This window comes from Zootermopsis nevadensis, unplaced genomic scaffold (assembly GCF_977971745.1).
Source record: "Zootermopsis nevadensis isolate Lab colony 2312 unplaced genomic scaffold, Znev_1.0 Znev_ptg000007l, whole genome shotgun sequence".
NCBI lineage: Eukaryota > Metazoa > Arthropoda > Insecta > Blattodea > Termopsidae > Zootermopsis > Zootermopsis nevadensis.
In genome coordinates, this window is record NW_028259139.1 from 4442236 (window position 1) to 4460119 (window position 17884).

At 36.8% G+C, this 17884-nt stretch overlaps 3 protein-coding genes and 1 non-coding gene across 18 annotated transcripts in view; 3 read left to right on the top strand and 1 right to left on the bottom strand.

The window, feature by feature from the left end:
- Positions 1–3384, top strand: part of Not1 (CCR4-NOT transcription complex subunit 1) — a 42455-nt gene extending 39071 nt beyond the window's left edge. For 7 of the 8 annotated variants that reach the window (XM_022065876.2, XM_022065880.2, XM_022065875.2 and 4 more), the window contains exon 40: positions 724–3384. In XM_022065876.2, the coding sequence (XP_021921568.2) occupies positions 724–802 (79 nt within the window). In that variant the 3' untranslated portion in view covers positions 803–3384. Of the gene's footprint in view, positions 1–653 lie in introns of all 8 variants that reach the window. The other variant, XM_022065881.2, reaches the window with a different exon arrangement.
- A 1612-nt stretch (positions 3385–4996) lies between these two features.
- On the top strand, positions 4997–10553 carry LOC110830678 (uncharacterized). Of its 8 annotated transcripts, none has more exons than XM_087344023.1 (5): positions 4997–5456; positions 6674–6762; positions 7177–7457; positions 8524–8624; positions 9119–10553. In XM_087344023.1, exons 1-5 carry the CDS (start codon positions 5102–5104, stop codon positions 9739–9741), a joined length of 1449 nt encoding a protein of 482 aa, XP_087200149.1. In that variant the 5' UTR covers positions 4997–5101; the 3' UTR covers positions 9742–10553. The 8 variants fall into 8 exon arrangements, with proteins under 8 accessions (XP_087200149.1, XP_087200148.1, XP_021921557.2 ...); XM_087344022.1 differs by having other exon boundaries at positions 4998–5456; positions 7174–7457; XM_022065865.2 differs by having other exon boundaries at positions 5180–5456; positions 6674–6709; positions 7174–7457.
- A 443-nt stretch (positions 10554–10996) lies between these two features.
- LOC147874581 (U6 spliceosomal RNA) lies at positions 10997–11103 on the bottom strand. The gene has a single exon (XR_015534026.1). It is a non-coding gene; the product is annotated as a U6 spliceosomal RNA (small nuclear RNA).
- Positions 11104–11405: 302 nt separating this feature from the next.
- The window catches only part of MED27 (mediator complex subunit 27), a 51907-nt gene continuing 45428 nt past the window's right edge, over positions 11406–17884 (top strand). Inside the window, exons 1-5 of the mRNA XM_022065979.2 lie at positions 11406–11780; positions 13052–13196; positions 13515–13639; positions 14511–14604; positions 16561–16767. Coding sequence (XP_021921671.1) covers positions 11557–11780; positions 13052–13196; positions 13515–13639; positions 14511–14604; positions 16561–16767 — 795 coding nt within the window. The 5' untranslated portion in view covers positions 11406–11556. The remainder of the gene's footprint in view (positions 11781–13051; positions 13197–13514; positions 13640–14510; positions 14605–16560; positions 16768–17884) is intronic.

Here is a 17884-nt window from a genome sequence, read left to right on the forward strand (position 1 = left end):
GTTTGAATCCAGGAGATAACCATTAGGCTATACACAAGGGGCAGGGGCATTTGGAACACTGGTGGGAAAAACTTAGAAAAGCAGCGACTTATGAAAGTGATGAAAGGCCCATTTTAAGGTTTCTCTGGTAAACAGTGGAATTTACTACTAACTAAGGGAAACATTGGGGGGGGGGGGGGGGGGTAATCACTGATGATGATACAAGTTCTGTACAAATTAAACATGAAATGAGAGAACTGTAATGTAAGGATTCCATTTTATTAGAATGAAAATTAGTAAAATAGATTCTGAGGATGTTAATTGAATCAGAATAGTGTCCATTAATAGCCTTTTGTTTTACAGCTTTATTTGTCTGGAGTATTGTCCAATGTCTGATGTTACAAAACTTCATTTTGCTCTAATGCAAGACAGTTGCTTAAGTGCCAGTAATATGAGTTGTCATTCTTCTCTAATCTACTTCAAAGTAGAAAGTTGTGTAATATAACAATACCATGTCTGCTGTGCTGCTGACATTACCACTGTGATTTTGGCCTAATGACATGCTTCTGCCTCAGAAGTGACGGCACTGAAATTAAGATCTCCGAGGAAGTTGTAGGAAGACATGTAGGTTGACATCTAAATATATAGATTGTATATTTTACTGTTTGTTGCAGACTGAGACAGTGAGGTATTGTTTGACTGGTAGGCTGCGTGATCTTACTGTCATATCGTTTTGTGCTGCAGGTTGTTTGAGTCAGTAGCTCGGTCCTGCATGGTGCAGAAACAGGTGCAACCACCACAGGAGAATGAGCTGACGGAATAAGTCACAAATTAAACAAACAGCAGTAATGTATACAAGTCTGTTGATTTTCAGTATGTTGTAAATATCAAAAATGATAGTGAATCTAGTCTAGAAGGAAAGATCACTTGACTATTTTTTGTATTCATAGTTTTTTATGTCTAATTTTTGATGATTGTGTGATGAAAAGATGTAGTTACTTGCAGCCATTATCTTTGTTTTCTTATATAATTCAGCTAATGAGAATATTTCATGTTGGGAGATTTGAGAAGAGTTCAACACACTATGATAGAAAAAGCCTATTAATATGATTAGGGTACAAATGTTTCTTTTTCCATGATTTTGGAATTATATTAGACCTTGGCAACAGATTTCTCCCTGCATTTGTCATATATGAGATTTGCTATGAAACTTTGAAGCAGAAGTTGCCATCACAATCAGTATGTGATATATTAGAAGTGATGTTTCATTAACAGTCTTACAGGTATTAAAGCTTTTAGTGTCAATTATTTACAGAAATAGAGCAATAACTACTTCATATTGTATTGACGATCTGTTTGCATAAGATGAAGACAGTGCACAGGATTTTGCATGTTACTTTGAAAGAAAGATATTTGATTTTTATGTTGTAATTAAGGGTTGTAGTTACATTTGGGAACAATTTTTCAAATATGTGAATAATGAAACTCCATAATGTTAATTTCCAAACTTTGTAATGTATGCACACATTCTGTATTTACTTTTAGTTTAAAAGAAGAGTAATTGTTTTGTGGTATATGGTGCAACACAAAGAATAACATGTTTCTGTATAGTTATGTAAAAAATTTTAATAATTGCAAAAATGCATTTATTTATTAATATGGAATTATATGGGGGATACTGTAGTGAAACAGAGTGTCACTTGCAGCCTTTTTGTAATATCTATTTCTTCATATAAATATCATGAAATTTGTGCTGTCTTGGCTTGCAAGTACCAGAAGAATTTCTGCTAGGAAAGAATTTTTCATAACTTCTTACTACTGTGGTGCAGGGTCTTTTGTGTACACATGAGAGAGATAAAGAATGAGTGGTCCATAACTGCAGTCATAAAAGTCTGTCATGTGGAAATTATCCTAGGACAACTCAGTTCAGTTCATATTTTCACAACTAGTTTCTCTAAGATTCATTTTAATGTACTTCATGACCACGCGTATATTTCATACATGGTTCCACTGAAATTTTTAAAACAAAATTGTCTTCATTTCTTGTTTTCCTGTGTCACAATCATCTCTTCCTCCATGGCTTATTGCCCTAAGAATATAAAGTGAAGGGTAAAAAGTAAAGTAAAGCTGTCCCACTGTACGCCATGTAGGCGCTTGGGGGGAGTGGAGGTATAGCTCCTACTCATTCTTGACCTCAGCACTAGATGGTGGTGAGTGGTCAGCATCACGCCCCAGCCATGCTTTACCCCCGGGAAAGGACCCCGGTACCCATTGTAGAGGAGGCTGGGTGGGCCCCAGAGCCGGTCTGGATGCAGAGGCTAGAGGAAAAATCCTCTGCCCCCGTCGGGGATCGAACCCCCGGACATCCAGCCCGTAGCTAGTCACTATACTGACTGAGCTATCCCGGCGCATAAAGTGAAGGGTATTAATAATAAAGCATCTCTTGTAATTGTTGCAATGGTTCTTTATTTTTTTATATACAAATTTAAGCCTTGGTTTTCTGGTGGGCAAAACATCTCTTATCCAATTATTGTATTTCCATGTATTTGATATGGAGTTTATGATATAAAATGAGTGAGACCATAAGAAAGGGTCTGGACATTGGTCCATCACTAGTTTGAATGATACAGGGAATTTTGGTGATCTTGTAGTAAGTTTTCAGCATTGCCAAAGCTTCAACTTTGGAAATGTGGAGAATGTGAAGGCCCCCACCATTGTCTGGAGCCCACACCGAGATTTAAGTTTTGTTTGTGTGCAATCGTTCTCACTTTCTATATCACAAGGAACAGTGGAATCATGTATGTGCTTCCATGTCAGAAATGGATTCCATTTCCTTGCTGCACTATCAGAGATCAGGGTAGGGCCAAAACTGTATTTACCACACATTAATGTTAATTGTGTTTATTTTAACAACATATGTGCATGATTATAAAACAAAATAATTGATTTATAAGGCCACATATGAGAGTGAATTTCCTATACCAAACACTTCGACAACACAGGAAGAAAAAAAGAAGAAGAAGAAGAAATAACCATATATTCTCAGTTTTAAATTTCCTGTACCTAAATTCACACATTCATTACAGATTCCATACAAGCTATATTTCCTAGAGTCCCTTTGAAAAATGCTGCCCGAAACTTGCCTTCATTTTATGGTTTTAAGGTTTGTAGGTCGACATGAAGTCACTAAGATGCGTGTGGTGTAAAGCAATATTTCTCAGAATAGAGCCTCATTGTGCAGAGTAAGTAACAGGTGGTGATTTGTTGAGTTGTGCATTAAAAAAAATGCTGTTTTTAAGTAGTTTCAATGTCATGGTGCCATTGTACTCTTCTAGATTATTCATTCATTATAAGTACATGTTCATCATCTTATTCCATTCTACTATTAAAATGTATTTTTAATCACCTACAGTTACTAAATACCATATTTAAAACAAAGCTCGGTGTCTCATAACTACATACATAACCTTTACATTACAGATTGTACCAGAATACACAGAATCATACACAAGAAAATTTTATGAGTATTCTTACAAACAAGTTCTTCACATAAGTTGGTATCTCATACCACATCACATATTTAAAACTGGCACTCATCTTCACTCACATTCTTCAGGCAGCCAACATGAATTATAGTAGTACCAGCCCCATAACATATAAGAAAATCTCAGCTGTGATATATGGGTTGATTCTTAATGACATGTAATAAAAGGATTGTGTTCTGCACCAGAAATCAAGCCATGAAGTCAGCCACTTTGTTAGCAAGATATGACAAGTGTGCAGTGATGAAGCATCAGTTTACAGTTATGTTAGTGTGTGAGAATAAGTTGCATTCTCCTCATCGCATCTTATGAGCTACTGCCTTAACTCTCAGGGGCTTCCTACTTACATTTTTTAATGCAACACTTGCCACAGCTACTGGAGGATTTATCACTGCAATGCAGTAATCTGTATGGTTTATGCATGAAAGAGCTCCTGCTTATTTTACCCATGACAGCTAATTTTGGGTTCTTGCTGTCCACGTTGATCCAGATCGGTTTTGTAGCCTGTGCAATTGCTCATCTGAAGGGCATAATTTACTCAAAAGGAATAAACATGCAAGACAATTTGGCAAATGATTTGAATGGCTGGGATGGCAGTATGACATAAGACGAGTTATTTAGCATTCATGGTGTCACGGGCTGTTATGCATTTGGACTAATAGAGAATATTTTCAGCAACTTTTGTAAATATTAAGACTTATGTTAAAAATTAGTGAGTAAATGTGCTGCTAAAACTTTCCATGTCTCATTTCTTTATGCTTCCTGTTCTGAATAAAGCGGTTTTGACCATGTGTTTGTAGGAACTTTTTGGCTTGTTTTAGAAGCAGAACACACTTTATATTTTTGCATGTAATTAAGAATCACCCTTTCTTCCTCTAATTGATTTCCCCCATTCATCAAATGTGTAAAAGTGTTTGAATAGCACATGACAAACAATAAACATAGATACTGGATTATTAGGTGTTGCTTGTGGTTTAGCACAAGTGAAGAATGCCTCATGAGCCCATCCATGTCTCTCGCAGCTTACAGCATTCCATACAACTTGAAAAAACCTAATTGGATTTGCATAAAATATGGGATGATGGTTACATTATAGGCTTGGCTTGGGTATCAAATGCCATGTGTTGGTGTTTTTCATGGCAGCGTTGGAGGAGAGAATAATCTGTTGACATGAGTGATTATTAACCATACCTAATAATTATTGCATTCCCTTGGATGTTTGGCTTTAGCCTGTCTCATTACTACAAATGAAGGCGATGAATGAGTACATGAAAATATTAATGATAGCAAATGTACGGTTGTTTCTTGAAATTTTAGTGTACTCCGAAGAGTGCGCTCTTCCAACCCGAAGTATAACCTAGCATCGCTGGGCGTGGATTCTTTTTACTATTGATTCCAAATGCTCTCATAGATGCGATAAATTCGAAAGATAACGACACAGCCACTGCTCTTGCACTAACTAGCAGCGATGATAAGAGAAAGCTGAAGCTGTCTTTTTGAAGTTCAGTTATGGCTCATGACGTATATTTGTACTCTACAGACTGGGTAACCTATCATTGTAGGTTACTTTTGTCTAGGAAATGGAAAAGTTTACATTACAGCAACGGTTGTTTTTATATGACTCTTATGTGAGGTATAACTCCGCTAGGAAGAGTCAAAGGAAATTTGGAAGAAAGTTTCCCGGAGTGCGAATTCCGACCAGATACGCTATTCATTATCTTGTCAATAAAGTAAGAAAAACAGGTGTCTTACGAGACAGTAAACCAAAACGGCGACGAAGAGTATTAACAGAAGAAAAGTTGGATGAAATCGGAGCTCTGTTTGAACAGTCAGCTCGTAAGTCCCTTAAACGTATTGCACAAGAAACGGGAGTATCTGCAGGAACGGTTAGAACTGCTAGAGAATTATTGCAAGTACGGCCTTATGAAACAACAGGTGTGTACTCACTGCATCCACGTCATACAGCAGACATAATTTTTGATTAGAAGCGTAGAAAATGTATCCGAGCCAATTTTTAGTATCTGTAACCTAGATAAGTAAATTTCATGATATTGCAGCAGTCTTCGCAAATGACCTACTAGGGAAAATGGCAACAAGTGTAGTGGTCGCGCATTGTGAAAAGGCTGCTGTGGTGTAGCAGCCAATGTGATCTCTGTACATACACTGATGATGTAAGGGCTAAAAGTGAAGATTTTGCACCTTGATGGCAGACTATAGGTTATAAATTTAAGTGTGTATCTTCGCAATGGTTTACTTAATTGTAATGTGAGGAACTTTATTTGACCTCCATGAAATATTTCTGTCAAAACTACATTTTTATGGAATTTGAAGGAGAGGTGGTAAGTGGTTTAAATCGTACCTTCATGACAGAAGGCAGCAAGCAGAAATAAATTCACCAGATTCAAATAATAGCACCTATTCAAATTGCAGCATAATAAAACATGGAGTTCCTCAAGGTTCAGGTCCTTTGCTTTCCCTCATATATATCAATGATCTGTCCCCAGCGAATAATTGTTAGTCTAAACCCATAATCGGAAAACCAGTGTTAGACCCAAAACTTGTATTTCTGTTAAAATTACTAGTCTAGACCGTTGTACCTTGTCTTACTGCTGCTCACTACAGTATCTCCTGCCTTATTCTGATGTCTGGAACAAAAGCTGTTTGATAGTAATGCATTCAGTGAGAGCATATGATACAGAGAATGGCTACATAAATTTAACAATTTTTGCAGAATTATCCCACTCAAAATGAATCAGCGTTCTTATAATGCAGTGATTAATTTGTGGGATGTTGAAAGAAACCAAATTTCCTTGTGTTATGTTTTTTGCATCTGATTTGCATTAAGGAGGCATCTGGTTCAAACCCCAGTGAGGGACTAGCTGTTCTGATGGGGTTTTATGATTTTGCTTGATTCTTTTAGCCAGATGCCTGGTTAATACCCTGAAATAAGAAGCACTTAATTTCTCTTCTATCTTGAATGATCAGTTATTAAAACTTTATTGTGTTGTATAAGTGCAGCAGTTTATACATTGTATTAAAATAACTGATAACCAAATACCCATTTGAAAGCCAAAAAAGAAAAGTAAATTACTCTTAAAGCATGCAGTTTTGTAAACACTTGACATTATCTTAATTAACTGTTATTTTTGCAGAAGGCAGGTGGCATATGGAACAGCAAAATGAAAACTGTAAGTCCATATCATCAGATTCCACCCAGCCATTGGCTTTGAAAGTACAGATTGTAAGTGTTATACGGTTAGCTAGTTTCTCACAGTATTGTGAAGGAGTGAGTTTATGGCTAAGTGTGAAGATAATTGATTTCTTCTCCTGCTGCTCCTACGTCTTTCTTCTCTAACCTCTTCTTTGTTATGCTCCTTCAAAGATGTCTTCACTTTATGAGGGTTGTCTGAAAATCTTCCCACTTACCTTACCTTTTAAATTACACACTGTTATCAAAACTTTTAGACAAAAAATATTTTTGCATAATACTAACCCAAGAAACTTGATCATAATCTACATACAGATGCATAAATAATTCAAGGGTGGCAATTATAAATGCAAGCTAAGTATTTATAGACATCTGATAACTTTGTAATATATAACCATCTGCAGAACTGTGAGGCTCTTCTAACAGTATCACATATGTCTTCAGCAGGGCAATGTGGTTCATGTAGAGGGTGACAGAGAGGAGAATTCTGTTAAGCAAGAATCCGGAGATCATGTTGAGAATACGAAAAAAGCAGCCTCAAAAGAATGTAGACAGAATTTTGAGTATGCAGATGTTACACCAAGTAAGACAGAAACTGACTGTAAAACTAAAGAAGAACATATAGAATATTTTGAGAAATTTGGCTTTGGTAGGATTAAAGAAGAAGTAGAAGATGAAGTTTCTGTACAAACAAATGAAATGTGTTTTGGAGTTATGGAAGGTACTAGGTAAGTGGCAAATATTTTAAGAGATCTTACATTACAACCAGCATAGATAATCTGACCAGAGTGTATCATGATTGTTCTCTTCTGGATTTTAGTGCCGTGACTTGAGGAAGAAAGAAATTATAACTTCCTAATAGTCTTGGAAACTTCATTTTGGCGAGTTAACATTTGTGACCCGTAAAGTACTATTGGTGTGTTCATCGTAGTACACCAGATTTTAGCTTCATTTTAAATTATTGTTTTTAAGGAAGAAGGAAATTATGTATTTCCCAGGTGAGAATATTATGTTAATGCAGGGCAGTAACAGAGGAAAAGCAAAAAAGTGGAATAAAAAATATCTTAAATTCACCAACTGAACAACTCTTTGGCATAAATTTTCCTTCAGCAAGTGACTGTAATACAGTTTGTCAAGATATTCCGTGTATTTATGTAATCTGAAGGTTCATCGCTATGTTCATCTCAATGAAGAGGTTGTTTGGGATACCTAGGCGTAGATGACAAATGATATTAAACTTAATTTTGGAGGAAAAGTTTCTGAACAGGCTCAGAATATTGCTTATTGGCAAACTTGGTTATTAGCAGTGATGAACCCAAAATTTCTGTTGTCAGATAGTTTGGGTTTGGTTGAGCTGGTTATGAAACTTCTAGTATAGAGGTTATTGCTGTGGCATTCACATTATGGCACACAAACCATCCTTTATAAGAAAATGTCAGTTGTTAAAAGAATGGACATGAAGTTGGCATTTATTGGACCCTAGATATGTTTGTAATTGCAGAATGTGGTCTGAAAAGGGGTTTTAAGGAAATTGTTTAAGATGATATGGATTGGATTGAAATGGTGTTTTTTTACATCCTTTGGTGTTGAAGTATGGAATTAAAGAAGATTGTTTTTTCTGGTTACTGGATCAGCATTGTCAGACTTCCTTTTTCTCTGAATATCATCTTGGTGAAGGTTATGCCTTTTAATGTTGTCCTCTTTTCAAATATATTTATGCCAGAATCTTGTATTATGTTCATTTTTATATATGTTCCATAAGAAAAATTAACTGTATATTATATTATTTTCCAGTTTACATAACGATTTGTCAGTAAAACAAGTGGATACACTGCGAGACTCCAGTGGCATTCCCATCAGTGGCAGTGATGATAACAAGACATATTTTTGCAAATGTAAGGCCTGCAGCAAATTACCCAAGTATCTTACTTATTTAGGAAATGAACACGTTTATCCTACTATATCTCTGTGGTCACACTGTGACCACAGAGATGGTAGTAGTAAATGGGGAGGTGTGATAAACTGTAATCAGTTCATTGTCTTCAATTGAATAAAAATTTCCTTGGATATTATCCATCCACGTTTTATATTTACTAGACGATGGATAATATCCAAGGAAATTTTTATTCAATTGACTCTTCACCATCGTCAAGAAGCTTTAGATTTGATAGTTCAGTGTCTTGTTTAAAACTAATCAATTTAGGCTATATTTGTGTGAGAATATGCACATTATGTGAGGTGCAGTAGAATTTATGGTGGACATTTTGAAATTAGAGCTTAAAGTGACATTTGTAATGTAAGAGTTGTATCAATTTAGAAAATGTGAACAACAGGATCTAGTCTTCAAATCTTTGAAAGAAAATATGTTTGTTTTACATTAATGTTACAGATGCTGGACTTCACAGTGTTTTACAAGAAAGAGATAGTCCGGGCCTAGACTTTAATTTTTCAAAAATAGACATTCAAATTAGCCAGAAAAGTAAAAATAAATGCATGGAACTTGATAAAAAGACTTATGAATGGCTACATAAGAGGGAAGAAGCACAACGAAGAAAACGTAATGAGGATAAAGCAAGGAAGTTGCAGAAAAAGAGAGATTCTGAAAGAAGCAGATACAGTCAAATGACAGGTGAGGAAAGAGCAAGGGTGCTGCAGAAGAAGAGGGATGCTAAAAGAAACAGATATAGTCAAATGGCATGGGAGGAGAAAGTAAGGATTCTACAGAAAAATAGAGATGCTAAAAGAAACAGGTATAGTCTGATGTCAGGTGATGATAAAGCAAGAATTCTACAGAAGAAGAGAGATGCTAAAAGAAACAGGTATAGTCAGATGTCAGGTGACGAGAAAGCGAGGATACTGCAGAAGAATAGAGATGCTAAAAGACACAAATACAGCCAAATGACATTTGAGGAGAAAGCAATGATGCTACAGAAGAAAAAAGAAACACGTCATATGAGACAGAGACAGATGGAAAGTACAGAAGAAAAAAGCTTCATATCATGTAGTACCTAGTCAAATGCAAGGCGAGGAGGAAACAGATGTCAAAAGAAATGAGGGAAACACAGCAAAACAGACTTAGTCAAATGGAGACAAAGAAGAAGCAAAGACACTAGAAAGTAATATAATTGTTGTTACGTTAATATAACATTACATCCTGTTGTGTAGTGTCAATGCCAAAGGAATGAAAAAGAATTATATGATTATGATATGGTGAAAGTCGCCGTCGGTGGATTAGTGGTTAGCATGCTCACCACTGGACCCAAGGTTCACAGGTTCAATCCCGGCTGAGGTCGATGAATTTTTAAGGGTGATAAAAATCCATAGCACAACTTCCTTCAGAAGGGAAATAAAGCTGGCGGTCCCATGTCATCGATTTATGGCATGTAAAAGAACCTTACGAGCATGATACAAGATGTTTCGTAAGCAAAATTCAGTGGCCATTTCTCACCCAAGCCCCTCCTGATTCACTGCTAGATGGCTCTGGCAGTAAAATCAGGATTGAGTAGACATTGTGCAGTCAGTGGGCTTGTAACTCACTGCTCATAAATGCACACTTCAAGACCAAGAAATCTCTGAAAGGAGGCAGTGATGACTCATTACTGGGTTAAGCTACTAATAGATAGATATGGTGAAAACATAGTGCATATGTTTCTGGAGTCAGTACAGTTTTTCCAAGAAAATAAAGACAGAATGTATACTGCTGCAAGTTTGAATAGATGTATACATACACAGAATGTTTATGTTAATTTAACTTTAATGTATGAATGCTACATATGTGTTTTAGTAATGAACATGATATTATAATAAATACAAATCCTTGGTTATATATTTCAGTTCTATACAGACCTTCAGTTACACTACTGGAACAGTCATATTTACAAATAATCCTGTAAGAATTATCTTGCATGTGTGGCTTTGAATTCTTACTTTTGCTTCATATTCAGGAGATCCAGGGTTCAGGTCTTGGGATGAAACATTAAGTTTTCTGTATAAAAGGCCACAGTTGTCCAGAGTAAGATGCTTTCCTCAGTCACCTTATGGAAGTGATACCCTAACGTTCTTTCAGAACCGTTTTAACCTCAAAATATGCTGAAGCACCCTGAATCAAATAGACGAGAAACATACGTAGAACAAATTCTGAGTTTTATTTTTGTGTTTATTCATTTTGTTGATCCATCGAAGCTAAAGATAGCACGTTCACAAAATGCCTTGTTTGAATGTTAAATGATGTTTCTGTGAGGTAAAATAATTGAAATTTGGGTCCATAAAAAATGTGGAACGCTTCACGATTTTGCGTGTCATCCTTGCGCAGGGGCCATGCTAATCTTCTCTGTATCGTTCCAATTTTAGTATATGTACTGCCGAAGCAAGTACACCTTATTTTGCTATTTCTCAGTAATATATAGTACAAAATCTAGCACTACCTTTGACTGCTGTTTTAGATCATATTTGAATTAATATTAAGCACTTTCTATAAAGTAAAGTGCATATTTCTTAATATCGTTTTATAGAGAAATATACAGTAAAATTAATGTATTGAAACTTACTGATTGTAGTTTTCATTTAAAATTGTTTATTAGTATTTTATTTTATTTCAAACCGGCCTATTATTGTGTCTCAGCCTTGTAATGATTTCCAATTTTGCCGATAGAGTGCACTTCGTCCAGGAGGAGGAAGAAATTCAAGTACCGCTGTAATCCGCTTGGACTCCCGAATGGTGGTGTTGTTTACGGTTGTATTGGTAATGTGCCTCCTCCGCGATACTAATTGAAATGTTGGTACTATCAGTGACTGAAATAGATGTAAGGAAGATGGTATGTAGTTTTTATGCGTTTGCAAATTAGTGGTCAATTTTCGATTAATGTTCGGTGTATAATGGAGACTGCGTTGTACACAGCCTTGAATTCCGTGAAGGTTTTGCGTTCGAGTGTAGGTGAAGTTTATGATACACTTGGAAACGGACTGAGAGCTGACCATGGCGAAGATGGGAAGGATACGAAATTCTTATTTGAATTACAAGAATTACTTAGCACCGTGAATATTAATCTCAGGTGACGGAATTTGATTCTAACTGACGTTTATTGCTTTGAAGCATGTTCACTGTTTATCCCTTAGGACCTTCCAGATTTTATATAACTTATTTGACAAATCGTAAACATTATATAATGTACATAGGTTCTAGTTCATAAGATTTCTCATTTAGAGAAACAGGATTTCTCCTTGTTTCATAGTTTTTAGTGTCGTCAGAATCGCTATTAGTAAAAGCATCATCCCTGGGTAAAATTAGTTTTGCATATACTGTCCATGCAGTGTCAGGAAGACTTTTTTGTACTGTGAAATCAGGACCTGAAGTGATCTGATAGTGTGCAGTATTTTGTGCAGAGAAAATGTACAAATTTGTTGCACAGTATCCAAATACTTATTACACCTGGGAAGCAGTGAACTGTCCTTCAGCCAACACAGTTCAGTGAAAGTCCATTTCACAGTTATTACCTATGTATTTTAAATTAATTAAGCCTCCTATACTTTGGTACAGTGCATTCACTGATGGTCTGTCACTTGCTGGCTCCTGGGAGTAACTGCTGTAATATTGTTTTTATGGAATGATAACTTGATTTCTGTCAGGACAACTTTATAGTGTTTGGTGGTGAGTCACATATTTCTAGCCAGGAGTTGGGAAGTGACAGTTGTGTGTAGCTTTATCAGTGAATGCAATGTCCTTAGTTTTTTAATTAAACAATAATATATTTACTGCTTTTATTCTAGTCATCATAAACCTCTTTTCTGTTGTTTCCACGTAGAATTATTAAAATGGTTTGTCACCTGTAGTTATATTGGTACTTTATTGCAAATGTTTGTTTTATGATATATTTAGTTCTGTAACTTTTTATTTTAATTATAATTCTATGTTGTCGATATTGTCATAAGCAAAAACATATTATGCACAACATTCAGACCCAGCCTTCATGATTCTCTTGAACTTCAGAAATGGAAGCATTTTTAGAGTAAATGTGATCCCAGTGCTACCAGAATAATTTTTACAGGCTGAACAGGAATTGACAGACTGCTGTAAAATCTGAATAACAGTCATAGAGACCTTTTGTCTGCATAAGAAGCAGTACATATTTAGAGTATTTTGTGTGGTGGCATATCTCTTTTTATAATTACTTACAAGTATTAGAAAACTGGCTTTAGAGTATTAGCTTTCCTTATTGACTTCATTGGTATTGTTTTAATGAAAGGATTGAAAAACAGTGGAGCTAAAACATTCATTGTTATAGTTCATTTTATAAGCATTAAGTTTATGTTATACTAATTACAGAGATGTTGAGCAAGCAGTAAACAGCCTGTCACCACCTCCTGGTCCCTTTAACTTGGGTAACACTGCATACTTAAGTCAGGAGAGTACACAGGATAGGCAAGCCTTGTATTCCCAACTGGTAAACAGCTACAAGTGGACTGACAAGGTGTGTAAATTCTACATTGTATAGGGATGATTTAGGTTATGTTCCAAAACTCACATTTTTTATGAAATGATGTGAATATAGTGACTTATAAAAGACATTTACATCTTTATTACCTGTTGCACTTATATATACATGAAGTCCAGTATGTATCTCCAAGGTACGAGAACTTGATGAGCATTTTATCATTATTCAGCTGGTTAAGGAATTAACTGTTTTGGAACCCGATGGTTCATTATTGTGATAATGAAATCCCACTACTGGTCCTTAACCTGTTGAATATTTAACTTGAAAATTTAACATTCCAGTTTTGTTCTGCAGGTACATGAATACAGTAGTCTTGCTGCAACTCTGCTCAGCCAGAACTCCCTGAAGAGGTCATACATAAACTCCAGTACTGCCAAACGTCGCCGCACTCAAACGAGCAGTCATAATGTTCCCGCTCAGTATGTATCACAATAATTAATACTACTTTCCTTTTTGTGATATTTGAATCAGTGTACCATGCATGTGATCAGGAACTGATATTAGTGACATTGTGGGTGGCTGTAATGGGACTGTGGGTGAATTGAAAGTTCATAAGGAAACTTCAAATGTACTCTTTTAAAAAGACTGCAAAGAACCTTTGCTTAACATTCCTGGGTCGTTGATATATCTCTGCCTTTTTCTCATATTTTGCCATGATAATGGGTTAGAAAATGATAAAGTTATGTATGTGCTTTTGTTGTTGAGGATTAGTTGATTGAGTTGAACACAGCTATTGCTTTTGACTTCTCAGTTGAAACTACATGACTCATTGCCAAAACACTAGAAGGTTCCCAATATGATTTGAGTATCTCTCCATAAAGTCCCGCGCCATAGCCGCACGGTCTGAGGCATCATGCTTCGGACTGGTGATATGGAATGCGCACTGGTTTGAGTCTCGGGGAAAGAAATTTCTCATGAGATTTTTGGCCGGTGTGTGGGACCGGAGCCAACCCAGCATCGTGAGGAAATTGGGAAGCTACAATGGGTAGCGTAATCGAGTTATGAAAACTAGCAATGGCCGGGGGTTTGTCGTGCTGACTACACATCACTCTATATCTGGTTGGATGATCGTTCACCTCTGCTTTGGCATGTGAACGTGAGGCCAGCAGTCAGCTAGTCGGCTTTGGCTCTCAGAGGGCTGTTACACCACAGATTTTTATCTCTCCATAAAAAGAATAAATCGAAATTAACCGATGATGTAACAGTTCCTGCTGGTGGGTGGTCAGTGACAATTGTGTTCAACTTCGTGAGTGGACACACTACAGAATGGTGGCCCTGTTTTTATTTCAGGGCTGTGGATACTGTTATCAATACTATCGACCGTTTATTCAGTGACATGAGTGTTACCATCACCAGGCCATTTGCCACCAATGCTCTGTTGCAGGTAAAGAGATTTGCATGTTACTTCATATTGGGATTAAAGACTGATTTGTTTCCATGTCCCTTGGGCACCTTTCTCTCAGATATATTTTCATAACTGAGTTCGCTCTTGTTAATGTACATAGGGAATATATATTGCAAACACATCCATCTCATAGTACAAGCAGTATTACTGCTTGTAAGATCTCAGAACCCTGGAATGCACCTCAGCGATGGATGGATGCTTTTAATCTTTGAAAGCCCAGTGTTCAACGTGTTTTAACAATCTGCATTTTGCCCATACAGTGTGTTTATGGGTTTCATTTGATTCTCAAGAGTAATTGGCAATCAGAATTTCTAAACAGCACCAGTCAGTTGTTTTTATAATGGTGACATTGTGTTTTCTTTGATATAGGGACTTAATTTTTAAATATTGTTTGATAAAATTCAGCTTCCAGTGGTTAATGCTAATCTATTTCTATCTTTGCTTGAAAAACTATAGATAAGAAAGGCTTGGGGATGAAGTCTTTGTCATGTATGGGTGTAAAATAATTGTACCTTGTCTATTCTTAGGGTTCCAAAGGAGAGTGTATGTCTCCTGATTTGGTTACAGGTGTCAGTATTACATTCATTCATCGACTGTGACCTGGAGCTTTCACAGCATCCAAGTGCAATAAATCTTCTTGGGCTCCCAGCCATGTCAGGTGGTTGAAAGTTGAAAAAAATCCACCTTTCAAAGAGAATAATTTATTATATTTATTGACCAATTGTCTTGTCATTCTGATTCTTGGAGAACTTTCCATCTTGTCACATTTATCATTAACAACATCAATATAGTGGACATATGAAGTTAAAATGTTGGAGCAATACTTGTGCTACTTAAATACAGGATGCTAAAGATTTTATTATGATAAATCTGTGAAAAGTATGCAGCTTCTATAATTTTCGGGAGGGAGTTACATGTTATACCATGGCCAGTTTTTCTTTTTTCCCACACCCATTATGCATCTTATTTTATTATCTCACAGGAATGTTTGCATTCTGAATAAAGTTCTTCTTGGGATTCTGTATTAGGTACACAGTTGTGTGTTATGCATTTGAATGTATCATCTTCGTAAGATTTCAGGCTCTCATGGCAGCAAGTATGAAGATGACTGTTTCCTGGGGTGTTGCACTGTATAATCTGGTAGAAGTTTACCAACATTTAAGAGGTTCTGGATAGCCCTGATGGTGGAGGCAACAAACACTTCTAAAACATCACTGGAACTCTACCAGACTACATGGCACAACATTGCAGAAGACAGTCTTCTTCTTCTATGTCTCTCCGGTCTGCATTCAGTCCATGGCCTCCTCAATTCTCCTCTTCCATTCGGTCCTCTGTTAGGTCCATCTGTCCGAGGCTTTGATCGAGGTTTCGAAACATCTTCCTTTTTACGCTGCAAAGTTGTTAGCCTTGCGACCAACCCCCAACCTGGAGGACCAGGGTACCTGTCTTAGTCTGACCTCTCCCTCTCGACCAATCTGGCTACGGAGGCCCTACCAGTAGCTATGCTACCGCCAGCATAGCTCTTGGGGTCACTGAGGTACTCAAGCCCCACCACTACGACAAGGTGTGGGTACCATTAAGTGGGGAGACAATCATCTTCTGTTTTCTAAAAGTAGGATTATCCATTGCTGCGGTTTGAATAGGTGTCCCTTTAACCAACTATATCCTATCAATAATTTGCCTCTCACAGCCTTGGTTTCTTTTTAATCATTGTGCCTAGCAAAAAATCTGTTTCTTGTGCTGCCATTACCTGATGCATAGGTAACTGTTTTCTGCTTTGAAGGTTCCACGTACTATTCCACGACACGCGAATTTAGCCAGTGGCACCGGAATGTAATCAAGCATTTAATCTGTAGCAGTTGAAGAATGAATCCTTGAATTCACTGTAAAGTGCTGATATAAGTCCATTGTTGTTAGCATGTGCATGTGTTGCAGATCTCCTTGGGACGTGTCCTGAAGGCTGTAATAGCCTTCAAGGGCTTGATGATTGAGTGGGTGGTAGTGAAGGGTCATGGTGAGACATTAGACCTATGGACAGAATCTCGGCATAAAGTGTTTAGAAAAGTAACAGAAAATGCTCATGCCGCTATGCTACATTTCTCCTCTCCCACGCTTCCAGAACTGGCTGTACGTTCATTCATGGTAAGATAAATGATGTGAAGTGTCTAGTAGAAGTTGATCTTATATTTGTGTTTTCAGGAGTCTATGGCTGGTATGAGATACCAGGTAAAACACCAGTGTCAAATATGGAGGCAATAGAGGACCATGCACAAAACTTTTGATTTATTGTCTTTTCCTATTAAGCTTTTTCTTTGTTGTTTATTTTTCTCTTATTTCATGACAGCCCTGCCTGTACAGTTTTTTAAAGATAACTGAAATTTAACAGTAATATCTATACAGCTGGATCTTGCTGTGCTGCTGCTTTTTGGTTTTGAAGTAGGACGTTTCTAAAGTGTCTCTACAGGTTATTATTGAGTGTCACTGTGTACTTGTTAGCAGGCGTTTTATATTGTTGAGGATGCCAATTTGAATCTTGGTCATGACTCTGTTTTTGTTTTGTTTTTCCTCCGCCTCTCCAAACATATTTCAGGATCAAACATCAAAAGTAGGTTGTACCTGAAGATATCTGTCTTCTGGGTTGTTGCGCTGTGTAGTCTGGTCGATGTTAACCAACATTTCAGAGGTCACACTGCCTCCGTCATCAGGGCGACCTCTGAAACGTTGGTTAACATCGACCAGACTACACAGCGCAACAACCCAGAAGACAGAAATCTTCATACTCACCGCTGTTAAAACCTCAAATCTTACATAGGTTGTACCTGATTCCTCACATATTCTTCTCTATTCAGTATTTATACTTATCACATATTTCTGTATAAAAAAACATAATTTTCTTATGCTTGATGGTACAGTTGATGTTATAGATGTTCTGCGTATGACCCCTAAAGATCTTGGATAATGCCTCCAGGAAACTGCATACAGTTTCGTGGGTTCTTTGGTGTTTGAAAGTGTGGTGGGTAAAATTTTGAGTTGTGTGGCATAAAATGTATTTACAGTCAATGTTTAATATTTCTGTTATGGTGTACGTCTCTTGTTTTTTAAGTGCCATTTGCACCAACCAGTATCCTCTTTCTTTGCTGTGCTGATTGCACATTTTTTTCTGTGCTTGCTGCTTCTTACTTTGAGAAAAGAACATAATCTATGGAATATGGCTTATGTTTTCTCAAAGAATTCTCTGTGAGAGGAAAGTATTAAAACA